General features: G+C 32.1%; 1 protein-coding gene across 8 annotated transcripts in view; it reads left to right on the forward strand.

Annotated features, from left to right (window-relative positions):
• The window catches only part of LOC106883769 (phospholipid-transporting ATPase ID), a 211,530-nt gene that overhangs the window by 143,660 nt on the left and 50,656 nt on the right, over positions 1-17,214 (forward strand). For all 8 annotated transcript variants that reach the window (XM_052978602.2, XM_052978605.2, XM_014934890.3 and 5 more), the window contains 2 exons: positions 4,995-5,053; positions 9,823-9,936. In XM_052978602.2, the coding sequence (XP_052834562.1) occupies positions 4,995-5,053; positions 9,823-9,936 (173 nt within the window). The remainder of the gene's footprint in view (positions 1-4,994; positions 5,054-9,822; positions 9,937-17,214) is intronic.

Raw genomic sequence — 17,214 nt, forward strand, 5'->3', positions numbered from 1 at the left:
AGTCAGTCTGGTATTATCCGCACAGCTTGAAGTAAGGTGAATAAAATCAAAATAAGCAACAGGATGTCAGGTAGTGATGCAGTATGACCATTCAATAGACAAGTAGTAAGAGCACATGTCCATTAATTATATCTGCACCTGCTTATTATTACATATACCAACATTGAATATAAACAAAATCATATTAAATCTATAGCTACAAATCGTTGAAAGTAGTATTTGCCATATATTTTTCCCACCTTCATTACAACCACCTCCATGTTACATCCAGCTCTCTTTAGACTATCTCACTAATAGCATTTATCAGCTATACCCAGTGAGATCCCTGGGCTGTTTCATTGACTTTATTTTATGTGTATCTCTTTTTTAAGATCTCATACATGTGGTTATTTGTCATTATGACAAATGTCCTTTGTATCTTTTGCATATTCATTATTTGCACTTATATATTTGTTTGAAGCTGATGATATACTCTGTTACTACATTATGTTTCTTTCTTTTGTCATCTGAACAACTGTACAAATTAAGGAACATGTAGTAGTAGCAGAGGGAATCATTAACATAATCTCTAAGTTTAAGTTTAGCCAGACTGCATCAATATTTCTCTGTATGAATATTGACTTGCAAAATTTCAAACCATTTTAAGTTTTTGGTAGGATTCATTTAACTTTGGTCACTGTAGAGCTGAAAAGATACAGCTTATAGGCATATTGAAAATAACATCACAAAGTTGAAAATGACTTACATATCATTGTTAAATCTGACAACTGATAAGAAATTGCTTTTATACTAATGCCGTACATATATTGCAAAATTGCTACTGAAAATGAAAGAAACTGTGAAGTCAGTTTACTACTGTCACTGTGCTGTTGTAAACCTTGCGTATATTTCCCAAGTTACATTTTATAGTAAGACTATATATGTTTTAAACACACTTTGGTTATTGAATCTTCTACAATTATCTTTCTTTTTGTACTATCATTAGTTTAACCATTTTGCTTCTAAATATTAGAATTAATCCTTTTGTGGAGAATAATAACTACTTATTTTCATTACTATTTGCATTTTATTTGTTTATTCAGGTTATTAGTTCAAAGGCAGTGTTCTAGATTTGAGTGTAGCCTTGCACTATGTTTTGATGCCAGCAATAATCATATAAAGTTCTCTCTTTGTCTACAGAATTGTAGACAGACTAAAATATATCTGTAAAAATGTAATTTGTTGATTGGCTGTACTTAAAATATTTATTCATCCCAGTGAGCTCCTCTTGTCTCTATTTTTGATTATATATGTACATGATGATGACAGAGATTTTCCAATGTATCATAACAACCCTGTGTCTCTTTGCAGACCAGCTGTAAGCTGAGCCAATCAAATTTGTTTTCCACTTATCTCTGATGTCATCTGTTTCATTTGTTTCCTGTATGAACTGCTTAAAAAGTGTCTTTAAAAATGTCCGTTTAAAAGTAGATGTCATTTCTATTCTTCCATTGTAATGATTTCATTTCTTCATAACAGACAATATTTGAATGTTGATTAGTTGAAAATAGCTACAAATATATAATGAATCAAAACAAAAATGAAGATCATGTTTCATTAGCCAGAGTTTTTGTTTGAGTTTAGATTGTTTATATAAAATAGCCTTAAACGTGTGGAAGTGCAGCAGCAGGAAAGCAGGGGAAAGAGGACAGTATCCCAGTTAAGGTGTTGGATATGTCGAAGATGTCAGTTGATACTGACAAATGGTATTGAAAAAATGTTTTGTTTAAAGTAGGGTGGTCTGTGGTGGAGGTGAAGTCAAATAAACACAATAGCAATTACCTGAATTAATATCTGTTGACAGTTTTTTATTGAGTATTTATGACAGGTATAGGTTATATCATCTGGCTTCTAACTTCCCCTAACTTGCTGTTCTATGACAAGTGATGATTGTTATGTTATAGGAAAATATAATTATGGCAGTTATGGGTTGGTTATATTGTACTTGTCTACTGCTTATGTTTATACTAGGGCAGATATACAGCAGTGTTTTAATATTTTCAGTTAAAGTATATTGCATGACAGAAGTGTGGTTATGTGTAAGGGTAGGAGACTATGAAAAATTTTGTGTTTGCCGAGAGAAAAATTACATCTACTTAAGCAACAAAACAAAGCATATTTCATGTCATTCAATTTCTTTTTTATTTACAGTTTACAAATATTTTTTTTTCTGTGAATTCAAAAAATCCCCACAAAAACCATACATGGTTTGAAACCAAGTCATAATCACATTTAGCTTGAAACTAGCTCTTAATCCTGATTGGTTAGATACTAACACTTAAAATCTTGTCTTTCAATCAGCTGAAGTAATCCAAAAACAATTGGTTACATGAAGAATCTCCATCAATAGCTATTGCTCATTCAAGATTGTTAGTTACTTATCAGTCAAGTATAAGATTATTTTTCTCTTGCATCATTTTACAAAGCGTTTTAATTGAATTTTAAGCATCTATTTGTAATCTTTTGTATGGTGATTTGTTCACAAAATGTTCATTTGTTTTATGCTTGTTTTTCCATGCTAGTATGGATTAGATGAATACATATTATTGAGACATTGTTTTTTATGGTTTGATGCCCTTCCTGTTGCTAGCCCTTATTGGATTTTCAAGTTTAAAGGGATATATTTGTGTGTGTGTGTGTCTGCCTGCATTTGTGTTAACTGGTTTCAAAACAGTGTGTCTAATTACATAACTTTACATCATAAAAAAAGTAGAATTTACCTATATAAAATTTAAATAAAACAATCAAACTACAGACTCAACAATAAAAGCACAAAGGCAGTTATTTAAAGGGACACACATTTGATTTCACCATTGCTTTATAGTCAATAAAAAAGAACCTTCGTTTTATGTTGTTTTTTTTATTAGTAATAAGATTAGCTTGCATAGTCATAAGGAAAGACATGAAGTTTACGCTGTTATTATGTTTGGTGGCTAGCAGATTTATCCAACCACCTTCCTACAGTCTGTTGCCAGTTCTCCTTTGGTCACAGTTAGTCTTGCCTTACCACTAACTCCATCATGTTTGTATATGTCTGACCATCAGTAATGTTTAGTTGCATTTCTTTATTTATAACTTTGTAAATACACAGGCATAAAAGAAATGGTGGTACAGTGGAAGAGATGTGATTAAAGTAAGTCTAGTATATTGTTGGTAATTAGTCTATTGATCATGGAAAGAGAAAATATAAAGTTGATCACTCAAACTGGATACTACAAATGTCCAGTTGTACCAGATTACCTTTTTTCTTTTTTTTTTTTTTCAATAATGGTAGTGATAATAATAATGATGATGATAGGTAATGAGGACATTGATGCTGGTAGTGATGATGATAATAACTACAACAATAACTAGAAAAGCACTCGGAGAGCGCAGACCTCCACCAAGCAGCTCATTTCCACCCATATACATGCATGCTGAAAATTGCCCAGTTTTCCAAACCAATGCTGGCAAAAACATAACCTTCTTGGTTGGGGTAAAAAAAAATAACACAGCCATATGATTTTAAGAAAGAAATCCCTTTAAAAACAGGAATCATCTGAAGCAGTTCACAACCACCAGCATCATCAGCAGCATTGTCATTGCTTTCACTTCAACCACATACACCGCCATCAATGTTATCATGACAGTTACCTTGACAGTCACTTTCACCACCACAACCAGTATAACCACTGCAATACCACCATCACACAACTAACACTATCATCAACACCACTATTACCACCATCACCTCAGCACTACACATCACACCGCTCCTGTCGCCATTATAACCACCGATACTATTTCATCCTCCTCTCATATTCATCTCGATCATCGTCATCATCAACACTGTCTCTAAACAGCAACGCCACCATAGATTACGTGGAAACGATGTGTTTTCAAGGGAGATAATCAAAGAACGTAACATCAAATACTGTTTCATCAAATACCATTTCGTCAAATACCGTTCACGACTTTTTGAGTTATTTTGCACACAGACGGACAGACGGGCAAATCAATGCCAATGAAAACATAACCTCCTTTCTTGGCAGAGGTAATAATAATCCTTTCTATTCTCGGCACATGGCCTGAAGTTATTTGGAGCAGGAAGACTGTTGATTACATTGATTCCAATACTCAAATGCTACTTATTTTATTGACCCTGGAAGGATGAAAGACAAAGTTGACCTCGGTGACATTTGAACTCAGGACATAACAATGGACAAAATGCTGCTAAGCAGTTTTTCCGGTGCAGTAATGATTCCACCAGCTTTTCACTTAATCATGATAATATTAAGAAAAAGTGAGCTATTGAACCAAATTGACCAGATATGATTGTAGAAAGACACTATAAAAACAAAAAAGTATAAGACTTTGCAGTCCTATATAGTAGTAGTATGGAGATCAAGGAAACTGATAAAAATTGAGAAATACCAGGACCTACCCAGAGAGAGGAAAAAAATTGTGGAACAAGAAGATGAAAATTGTTCCTGTGGTAATTAATGCATTGAATGTAACATCCAAATTGCTATATAAAAGGCTGAAGGATATTACATTTGAAGTAAATATTGTCAACCTGCAGAAAAATGCCATCCTGTGTAATGTGCAAGAATCCTGAGAAAAATTCTTAACATTTGAGGAAATTTATCATCAAACTTCAAGATAGAATCCCTGCAAATTTAATTAGCATGTAATAATTTTCGAATATACAACTTACTAACACACATTACATATACTACTCACATAGTCACCATACAGTTCACTCTATATACCCCACCCCCTCCTCATCTACATAATTTGAAATTGAAAATATATACATGTGTTTTATTTAAATCTCTTGGCACCAAGATGCTCTGTTAACATCTCTGCAGTTTCGGTTGGTTTTCTTGTGTTATTTATATATGTGTTCATTATATACTTTTGATTTATTTCAGTTTTGGTTAAAAATAAATGACTTGTAATTTGTTTTTTTATAGAACTTGAACGTCGAATTAAAGTCAACAATGCTGAATATAACCTCCAGTTTGGATATGCCGTAAGTAGTCATCATATAAATGAACTTTTGAAGTTTGAAACACTCATAGGTTGAACCTTACCATAGGCATTATTTTCTTTGATGCCTTCATAATGCTTTCAGTCTAACACAAAAAGGCACATACACTCAGCCAACTAAAAGCACAAATATTTTCTTTAAGTAATCTTTAATATTTTAGGAGGAAAAAAACTAACATTCATTTTGCTCAATTTCACTGTAATTATCACATTAGCTTAAAGACACAAAGTGCTCAAGTTGCTACAATGTAATGCAATCAGATTGTGTTAGGTGTAGTACACACCTAGCCCAACATGGACAGATTATCCCATAAACATTACATAATATTTTCCAACTGTCACGTCACATTTCACACAACCAGACATTGCATTATGGGAAGTAGAACATGGTCTCAGACAGAAGAATGGATATCTGCTTTATTGAATATAGGAAACAAAATCTCCAGGTTTCAGCTGTGTCATTGCATTATATCTAGGTTTGCTTGAGTAGATAGCACTCAACAGCAATAGCAACCAAATTTTTATTCGTCTACTGGTTTGGTTTCTTATGAAATTAAACAGTTAGTACCTCTTTACTATGTTAATGTACCTTGGAAATTTACTAGCAGCACTTTATAGATATAGTAATCTCTAGTTACTATAGAAGTATTATGTTTATCCAGAGACAATATTGGTCATAAATGTTTTCTGGTATACAAGTGGTGCATGCACTCATACTGCTAGAAGTAGACAAATTTTCCCATTATCTTAATTAAAAAAAAACTAGCAGGATCTGTGGAAATTCCATGGAATGAAAAGAATTAAGGGGAGCTATTTAAGAAAGAAAGGATGATTTGCATTTTTATTGCCTAAAAATAAACAATAACAATCTATACAATACTTAATACACATATTTGTTAATATTTAATCTTATTGAAACTGTGAGATCTATATATAATTGCATATTCCTTATTATGCAGTATTTTATCACAATTACTTTGCTTTACTTTATATACACTTCTCACTCACTCCACTTCCCCTCTCTCTAACAATGTGTGAATGAATGAACAAGCAGAATTATAATATAGGTGATACATGAGACAAAATGTTTCTTGAAATACCAAAAGCATGGATGGTCACAATTGGAACACTTTTGATCATCAGTCTGCTTAATTAGAGCTTACTTGTAGCTGAACCACCACCACCACCACCACCACCACCACCTCCTCCTCCTCCTCCTCCTCCTCACAACAGCAGCAACAACAACAACAACATGAAATTTGCATGTTTCATATATTTTTGCTTAAGTTTAAGATCAATACTTGTTCAATGCTAATTTTTATTTTTGATACATCCCATTTTACTTGTATTGATACACCTGCTCATGTATATGATCACATACATATACATGTGTACAAATGTTTCACAGCTATCACATTGATATATTTTCATGTTTATTTTGTCTCCTTTATGCTGTGTACTATGTAAGTTAAAAATATACTCATTTTTATCTGCATATATGCCCTCCCTTGGTATGTGTTATTTCATTACTTACTTTCTTTCTTACCATCACCAATTTTTATTGCTACCATCTCTCTCTCTCTCTCCTCTCTCTCTCTCCTCTCTCTCCTCTCTCTCCTCTCTCTCTCTCCTCTCTCTCTCTCTCCTCTCTCTCCTCTCTCCTCTCTCTCTCTCCTCTCTCTCTCTCCTCTCTCTCCTCTCTCCTCTCTCTCTCTCCTCTCTCTCTCTCTCCTCTCTCTCTCTCCTCTCTCTCTCCTCTCTGTCTCTCCTCTCTGTCTCTCCTCTCTCTCTCTCCTCTCTCTCTCTCCTCTCTCTCTCTCCTCTCTCTCTCTCCTCTCTCTCTCTCCTCTCTCTCTCTCTTTCTCTCCCTCTCTCACATTACTCCTTTATATCAATGTCCATCACTTTCTCTTTCACATTAGCCTCTCACTTCCATTACTCCTTTTTTCATTACTTCCTTTTCCTTATTAATCATGCTGTCTTCCATCATCACATAACTCTTGCTTTTTTCTCTTCCGTCTTCTTACCAACAGTCAACATGTAGCTATCACACTCTTGCTCCAATCACTCAAGTTTCCCATTCTTACTCTTTCCTGGCACCCTCTCACTATAGTTCTTTTATTTTCATCATTCTCTCTTCTATCATCCTTCAGTCATGTTTTGAAGACAGTGTAAGGTAGAGATGACATGGCAACCTCTCTAGTGCTTGTGTCATAATAAAATGTATCCAGTTCACTCTGTAAACAAACAAAAACTACAAGGTACAGAGAACTCTTAGTCATATAGAGGCAAGACAACATTTCTAATGCTAAGGCTACAATAAAATGCCTATAGTATCTTGATAATACTAAAACTTTAGGGATGTTTGTGTGTTACTGAAATATCTCAGAAAGAGTACAAATTTTTGTGACATTTGGACCTCTATTTAAATGATTAAACACAATTTTTGTTATTTCTTGATGCAAAAATACATGGCTTCTGTGAAGTCAACACACATACACACATACAAAATGCACACACATATAATGAATGTCATTGTGTGTCAATTAATACAAACGCATGTCCGCTATCTGTGACATATACACACACAGTCTTCGTTCTCTCTAAGAAAAAAAAAAAAAACGTTGACTTTTTGATGTACGCAATATTTTAATCATTTAGAAATATTTTTCACTGAATGTGATTTCATCATCTGGAGTTTGTTAATTTCCTTAAAAAAACTTTTATTTATTTACTTTTGTTTTAAAGTGAAAGAGAGGAGAAAGTGAAAGATGTATGTACGTATATATGAAATGGATGTGTGTATGTATGTGAGAGAGAGAGAGAAAAAGAGAGTGAGTGAAGGGGTGTGTTGTCATGCATATGTGCATACATTAATACATATGTGTACATCATTTTTGTATGTATGTGTGCATGTGTGTGAGAGAGAGTGTGAGTGAATGTGTGTGTTCTCATGTAAGTGGCACACTCTCTTTCTCTCTCTCATTCTCTCTCTCTCTCTCTCTCTCTCTCATACACTCGCACACACACGCGCACACACACATTCATTTCATACATATGTTCATACATCTTTCACTTTCTCCTCTCTTTCACTTTAAAACAAAAGTAACAGGTGATTTTCAGGATAAAAATTATTAAAAAACAGCTTCTACTCATGTAAATTGATTACTATTGTTTGGATAGTTCTAATTAGAAAATTCCAGAAGTTAGGTTAAATATATATACATGCATAAGTACCCTGAATTCCCATTCTACAAAAATGGCAAACAATTCTGTGAATGCTTTACTGGGCAATGCTGGGTAGTAAGTCTAGTTCTCTATAAAATAGTTGGCTTTAGACAGGCCATCCAGCCATAAAAGCCATGCTAAAGAAGGAATGTACTAGCAAGGATGGTACCTGATCATTCTAAAACTGTAGTAATTCTCAACATGTACTGACATGGATTATGATGACCTGTCCAATTCATACCAGCATAGAGAAGTACATGTAAAATAATGATGATATGCATGCAAATATACATACTGACACACAGATATACATATTGACAGTCATACATTCTGCTAAATACCAGCTGCATATCATTTCCAATTGATGAACCTGCCTTTCCTACACATACCATCCTCACTTGTTTCTCTGACACTAAGATTTGTACTCAATCTTCCCTATTCACACTGCAGAACTCCACAGACATTAGTCTAAAGAAGTTCAAACTATATTAATATTATCTAGCGACTTGCAAATTTAATGGACACCCATTTTTTCTTTATAAATTGTAATATAGCAAAATATCTATATTCAAGAGGTAAATATAATATTGAATAATACCAACATTTCTCCTGTTGTTGCTTTAACATTGATTTCAAAGTTTAATTAAAATCTCACCACTATCTATGGTTATATGATGACTGTAGAAGTGTCCTATAATAAGGTACTGGAAGTATTGGTGACTAACTCATGAGTCTTGATTTCAAATCCTGTCATTGATGTTATATTATGTGACCATTCAAAGTCTAATATTCTCATATCTGTTAATGGAAAATAGTTGTTACTCAGATTGACTCTTTCTTTAGGGAAGGGCATCCCGTTATAAAGTCTATCTTCTGGCAGTTCATCAAAAAACTTATCTGAATTTATAAAAGCATATCAGCATGTAAAAACCTGTACAAAAATGTTAAAATAAAAATTCATGTTTAGAGTTGCTTTAAAATATTAAATAGATTTTAGGTACTATTGTTACCTAAAAGCTCCCTATAACTAAAACCAAGATAAGAAGTGTCTTAATGTTTTCAGAATGAATGAGTGCTGGTATCAAATTTGAGGCTCAAATTTATAAGAAACTATACTTAGTACGAGATGATTCTAATTTGTTATTCTATTTTATTACTGAAGTATTAAATTGAATTATTGGGAACTAAAGCAGACTGAATTGCTGATATCTTAAATTTCTTGCAAAAGTTTCATGTAGATTTACATTGCTGCATCTTCTATCAAAGTATCACTCTTATGAGTAGTAGAAAACTAAACTCATATTCAATCAGTTAAAAATCCATTTAACCACTTAGACCCTCAGGCTTGCTTCATTAGAATGATAGGTGCTATACTATAATGACTTCACAATCACACCATAATTGATTCTTTTCTAATGCCCTTGCTTGTTTTTATGTTTTGTAAATTTGGTTCCAGCTATTTTCTGTTGAAAATTCTCCCAGTGTTGACACCTAGAGAACCAATGTCATTTATTTTAATTTCAGACTAACTACATCAGTACATCCAAGTACAATGTTTTAACATTTCTTCCCAAGAACTTATTTGAGCAGTTCCGGCGACTTGCCAATTCTTATTTTCTAATTCTCCTTATCCTACAGGTATGTAAACAAATACTGTACTTCACCTTTGTGCAAGGAGCTGAAAGTGATTTACTTACTCTGTTGTATGTATTTGCGTGTGTCTTTGAATTAACAATATTGATCACGGTTGGCAAGAAGGATTGCTGATTTATCATTATTGAATGTATATATATGTGGTATATGCTATTTAAAAAAAGTGTTATGATTTGGCATGTCTTCTTGGTAATAATAATAAGGATAAGTATAAAAAAAAGAAAAAGAAAAAAGAAAAAATTAGAGTTGGAATGTAAGTAGTTGCTAGGGATTGACTAATGCAGAAATTCCATTCTGAAATATACCAGGCAAGTTATGGTGAAATTGATATGACTTATTAAGGACAATGACATACAAAAATGCTACAATTTTATAATAGTAAACCTTTTAGTGTTTTTATGTTAATTATATAAACTTACTACTACAGCTGAAGACCCTGTTGTTTCAAGTTTTTTGGATATACTACCTACTAACAAAATTACAATGAGCTATGTTAAATATCAAATTTGTCTTAGAGAATTGTTATTAAAACTGACCTCATCATTAGAATGTGTCCAACCCATGCCAGCATGGAAGATGGATGTTAAATGATAATGATGATGATTTACAATATTTACATTTATGCTATGTTTCGATCAGGTATGCAGGTTTGGTTGTGTGGTTAAAAAGCTTGTGTGATCTTGGATTCAATCTCATTGGGTAGTACTTTGGTCAAGTGTTTTCTACTATAATCCCAGGCCCACCAAAGCCTTGTGAATGAATTTAGTGGACAGAAACTGAAAAGAAGCCCATTGTGTGTGTGTATATATAGATAGATAGGTATACTGTGTGTGTGCATGTGTGTGTGTATGCATGTGTTTGTACCTTTGTGCTAGATACCACATGATAGTTGTAAATGTACACTGTTATCATATAAGCAAGGTTATTTGATTCTAGTTTTCTGTGAGAAACATATCCGCCTATGGGTAAATATTACTTTGCTTGGAGACAGTTGAGCATTGGCAGCAAGAAAAGCATCTTGCCATAGAAATATCTGCTTCAACAAATTCCATCTGATCCAAGCAAGTAAGGAAAAGTGACTGTTAAATAATTATTATTATGATGATGATGATGATGATGTACATGGTCCCATACTAGATCCAAACTAGGAACATTCATTTCTAAACTAAGCAAAGTAATTTCATTATTTACTAAGCCAGTGCTGTGCATGTTCTGGGGGTTTTGTAGATAACAATATTAGTACTGATGGTTTTGGATTATCTACACATCCAGGGTGACTATCAAAGACTGAGTTGATTTTAATGTAGTATAGATATAGATATTGTAAATATACACTTCAAAGAGGAAGTGAATAGTCTGTACCATTTATATAGTAATGTATAAATTACTACTGAACTGAAGTATTTTCTGAAGCTAATAAGAGAAAAGCTATTCTTTGAGACACAGTTATGTTACAAATAATGGGTTTCACAATCTTCTTAAGAAAGATCTTCAGTTATTGTGAAACGAGATTTGTAGAAAGTTTGAATTGCCTGTCACTTGCTACAGCTTTGTGGGATTTGAATTACATGTTGCCCCAGATGAGAGAGTGTGATGCACAAGACTGTGTCTGTGCATTCTGTGCAGTGATTATATCTTTGTGCAAGATTATCTTGTTCCCACTGGAGACTGGTTTTGGGTTCTCTATTTATGAGGGCAGTGCAAATTTGGAAAGTGGTATTTAGGGTGTATGTCTATGTGCAGAATATTAGGGAGGAACAAAAATGCTATGATTTGGATAGGAATGACTGTTATTTGAGGTGACTGCAGGTTAAGTTGTTAACATACAAGAGGGAGAGTCTGGGTAATATAAAACAAATCTTGGAGCACACCAGAGTTGATAATGTATGTCAGAAGACTTATAATTGTGTTCCGCAATCTGACAGGAAACTTTCCATGTAAGAGATTAAAGACAGATGAATCCTTTAGTTGGGCAGTCAAAACACTTTGAAAATTGTGATTTAGAATTGTATAGAAGAAATTGATTACATCCACATTTCAAGGAGCTGATTTTACTTTCTTCATTTTTATATTAGAGGAAAATAGAAGAATGCTAATCAGAAAATGCTATTAAAGAAACAAATCTTTGTTTTTTGATTGGCATTTTCTTCTAACTTTTTTTTTTATCTGGCATATCAAAGATATATTCAAATAAGTCAATGTTGGAGGATAGTGTTGTTGGTACTGGAATAGTTGTTGGATAAATTTACTAGGTTCTAATGCTTTTAGCAATAATAAAACAAGTAGCAGAAGGAAACTATTATAAAAACTGTGCCTTTAGCATTGTAGGTTTCCCAAATCTCTCTCTCTCTCTGTAGAACCATATGTTTATAGTTAATACAACAATCTCTGTAATCATTCATAGACATTATCTTGGAGAGAAGAGTCTTTCTCCTAGATGTTACCACCAATTTTTAAGAGACCATAATTTTTCTATTGGAGGAAAAGGAAAATATTTTTGGTTAAGAAAGGTCATATTATCTTAGACAATTCAGCAAATCTCCTTAATTAATTTCATAAATTTCTTTAAATAGTTTGAAAATGATAAAGTCATCTGTGATGTAGACATTAATAATGGAGTATTTTGTCATAAAAGCTGATTCCACAGGTGTCATCTCTGAATCCAATTGCCACATTCATACCATTAGTCACTGTTCTGGGAATCAGTGCCATTAAAAGTGCTATTGATGACATAGTAAGTGAAATTTGGGTATAATTCATTTCATGTTACCTTTGGCTGATCCTAAAAGTGCTAAATTCATGTTACCTTTGGCTGGTCCCAAAAGTGCTAAATTATTATAATTATTTTCATTATTTATTGTTTTTTTTTTTAGAAGCTAAAGAAATTTGAGTACTTGTAATTTTTGTTGCAATACTTTGAAAGGAAAAATTAGCCCCTAAAATGTCTTGAATGCAAAATGTCCTTTAAAAACCTTAGGTTTCTTGTCTATGTAAGAATCTGATATTAATAATTGACTACTTAATAAGTTGGATTTGGTGCCGAAAGTTTATGATTTCAAACCCTATAATTGACATTGTTATCTGCACATATGTGGCAATTAACAATTCCAACTGCCTGTGAGTAAAAATGGTTTCAGATTCACACAATTTAATGGTAACTTGCTGCAAAAGGTCTGTTCAAATAGTTCCCATACAATTTCACTTTTAACCCTTTAAACCTCTGTATGAAAAATTTATAAGTATTTACTTTTTTGCATTTGAACAAAGTAAAAACGAAATATACTTGTGGGCTTTTCATGCACATTCACATGTAAATGAAGTACAATAAAAAATTGTGGGAATTGAAACTAGCTCACAAGCTCTGATCAATTGAGTTTGGAATTGTATTAGTGCTTATTCATAAAGTTTTGTTACCATCAAAAAATTACAGTACACAAATTTCTTTATGTTTGTATTATCTTTAGAATTATCTCGGAAGCATATTTGTAGCCAAGAAAGTTACTTTATAGATAGATGATGAATTTTAATTGAATGTTGATTTTTAGCATTGTTCAGTGTCACAAAATTTGGAGAAGGGGTAAACCAATTACTTCTACCCCAGTATTTGTATGATAATTTCTTTACTAATGTATGGAAGCTGATATAAAAAGCAAAGATGACCATGAAAGTAGAACATAAATTATATTACTAAACATTACACAACACTTTGTTTGGTACTCTGCTGATTCTACCTTCTTATAACTTTTATTGTATTTATGATAAAAAAATAAAACTTGTTTTCTATGTTCAGCTGAACAAATTTTGGCTTCAAGTGAATATTTTTTATGCCATATGTAGAATTTCATATGTCTAAGACAGATGTTGTTGTGCAAGATTTGCTAGGGTTTCTATAAAGATCACAAATATATTTTGTTATTAAAATTCCTTTCTTGGCTTTGTCTGCACAAGCCTGTAAATTACTCACCAATAGCATTTGGTGATGGCTTTCTGCTGGGTAAGCAGTATTTATTGCTTTATCCAAGAGTGTAGCAGACTGAAGCATTTACTTGAGATACATCATTTCAACCTGTGAGCTAGAAGATTTATATCGTTAATGTTTCATGTGCAACTTATTGCATATTGTAATAATAAATTTTTTGTGTAGGGATAAGTCGATTAAATTGACGCCAGCACTCATCTGGTACTTATTTTATTGACCCAGAACAGATGAAAGGCAAAGACAACTCCAGCAGAATTTGAACTCAAGATGTAAAGATGGATGAAATGCTGCTAAGCATTTTTCCCAGTGTGCTAACAATTCTGCCAGCTTCCTGCCTTACTTGCACTATGAATATTGATGTATGTCATATGTAATACTCCAACAGCTGTATTTAATTTATCACTGTAACATTTGGCTAAGAATAGACTTCTATGATAATTCTAGATATGTCTCTGCGCAAGAAACATATCTTTAATTGGTTTATATATAAAACTTTGCTGGGATTGTTCTTTACAATTTTCTGCAACTGCAAAATGCACAAAAGACACACATGCACACATGCATAAATATATATATATATATATATATATATATATATATATATATAAATATTATTTTATTAAATGTGGGAAATATATTCATATATAAGGTTTTATGTATTTTATGAGGGAAATGTATTTTCTTTTGAAATGTTGTTCACTTGATGAATTATTTTTATTTATTCATTTATTTATTTTTTTTCATTTAATTAATGTAAAATATAAAAATAAATGTAGCTTATTTGGTATGGTATTATGCTTATGATCTAATTTCAGAAAAAAAAAATCTCTTTAATCAGATATTATTAGCATGTATTTGAGACAGATAGGGCAAACAGGTTCACTGATGGGACCTAACCCATTTAAATCATCTATCTATTACTCATTGGGCAACTATGCTACTGATTGCGTTGCAGATAATGTGTAGTGAAACTAATAAGGCAGTTGTTTGATAAGTGATATGCATGGCTTGACTCATCAATGTACCTACTCATCTTTTCTGTCTCAAATTATTTGTTATTATGTTTAATATCATTGTACATTGAAAATATTAAAACAGTTACTTGAATATCTAAATGTCTGATAAAAAGAAATGAAGGATGAGATTGATAGTTTGAAAAATCTTAGAAATATTTGTAGCTTTATAGATCCAATAAAAATATTGAGTCTTATTTCCTGCTATTTTTGTTGAGCTTATAGATCCATCTGTTTTTAATTGATGGTAATATTTTATGATTAAAGAATATCACGACTCATTTTCATATATATATATATATATATATATATATATATATATATATATATATATATATATGTATGTATATAAACACATTTTAAGCTATTTTGCCTCATATAACATTGGGGATAGAAAAGAATAGTGAAATAATCATAGAAGGTACAGTTTTTACCCCATAAAGACATAATTGGCAAAGGACTTCTTTTTTTTTTTTTCTGTGTGTGTAAGATTTTATCTTGTGGTCTGGAGCAATAATGATTTAGTAGTAAATATTAAATATTTTAGACTGCTGGTCATATCTTCCTTAAGCAGGGTGCCTAACATTTCTTGCTGCTGCTTAAAAAGTTTTTGTTTTTTCACCACCATAGACACACACTTTGGTGAAGAGGTACTTAACATTAAGTAGTTAATTTCTTTATAACCACCAAGTAAACAAATATAAAATATAAAATCTTGTCCTCCAACAAAATCTATTATTACTTATTTTGGTGTGGTTGTTGGGGAGTGGCAATATGTAAATGAGTAAGACATCATTTTAGACACAAAACTATCAGATCATATCCTATCATTAGTGCTAAGCTGTGTTTTGGGCCAAGTAAATAAACAGTTCTGATGGCTGTAGAACCATTAACAATTTTGTACATTTACCTTGTGGTTCTTTCATCCCCACCTTAACTTGTATAGTGCAATTTATACTTTGCTAACAAGGTTAGAATAATACCAAAAAATGTATGTTCTTCCCTGAATTTGTTGGGTAAATGAGAGGCACATTATTCATTGACTAACTTTTTTTCTTCACCATGTATTTATTTTTTGTTAGCTTTTAAAATGCTCTTTGCATTAATAAGTTACCAGTGGCTTGTCTAAAACAAAAATTAGCTAGATGACAGTTCAATGATAGATCAGCAAACCCATATTTTGTGTGTAGTTTGATATTTTGCTGTTGTAACACAGAACTATTTTATAAAATCCTTTTTGGTTTTTTTTAAGTATATCTGTTTCTGTTGCTAACATAATATCTGTCAGAATTTTAAGGGAAGAACCTGACAGTAATTTCTCAAATAAACAATGAAGTTCAAATTTTTTAGAGGAAGAGAAAACGAAAGTTGTGAATATGATACATTATTTTCAAGTCTAATAAGAAGGAAATAAAATAATTACAATTGTGATTCACTGATTCACCTTGCTGGGAGATATGCACATCCATAGAACAGAATGTTGCTACTTGTAATGATACTTTATGCAAACAAAAAGCTCTAATACTTATACAAACACTTCAAAATCAACAGTGGTGAATATGTTGATTTCTCATAAACCAATCGACACTATCATTTATGGGTTTGGAAAGTTTGTACAACTGTTGGATACTTTTTTGTATAAATAAAATGTATAACACTACATTCAGATGCATTGAACTCTTTTTGTGTGTATTGTTTTAACCTAAGATTATCATTATATACTTGTAATTATAGAAAGTTGTTGTATGTATCTCTTTTTATGTGCCCATGTTGATAGGCACTGGTTGTCATGGATTTCCTTGCCAAAGTCAATTTTCTTGAGAATGATATGACAATGGTTTCCCATTGCCTTCTGCCAGTTTATTTATAGTTTACTTTGTTAGTCTCTTGCTCTACCAAGCTTACCCTTGAGACATAGGGCTTATTTAAATCATAGGCAGGAATGGGGCACTAGTTCATGTGACATATGGGCTTGTTTACACACTGCATGTTTGCAAAAAATATAAAAACTAAAAATCCATCAGTGAACAACATTATTGAATGGACAAAGCCTTTAACACATTTACTGTCAAATGCATGGAAACAAGAAATATTACATGTAGAAAATTGCACTTAAACATTTTCTAAGTGTCATATGTTATAGTGATATCTTTGAAAGCCTGTTCATAACAAACAAGATTTATTATCTTTTGAAATGAATTCTTAGAGAATCTACTAAGTTTTATTAAATATATGACTTCATATCATTGACAATAAATTAATGATAAATTC

This window comes from Octopus bimaculoides, chromosome 2 (assembly GCF_046866305.1).
Source record: "Octopus bimaculoides isolate indiv1 chromosome 2, ASM4686630v1, whole genome shotgun sequence".
Taxonomy (NCBI): Eukaryota; Metazoa; Mollusca; class Cephalopoda; order Octopoda; family Octopodidae; genus Octopus; species Octopus bimaculoides.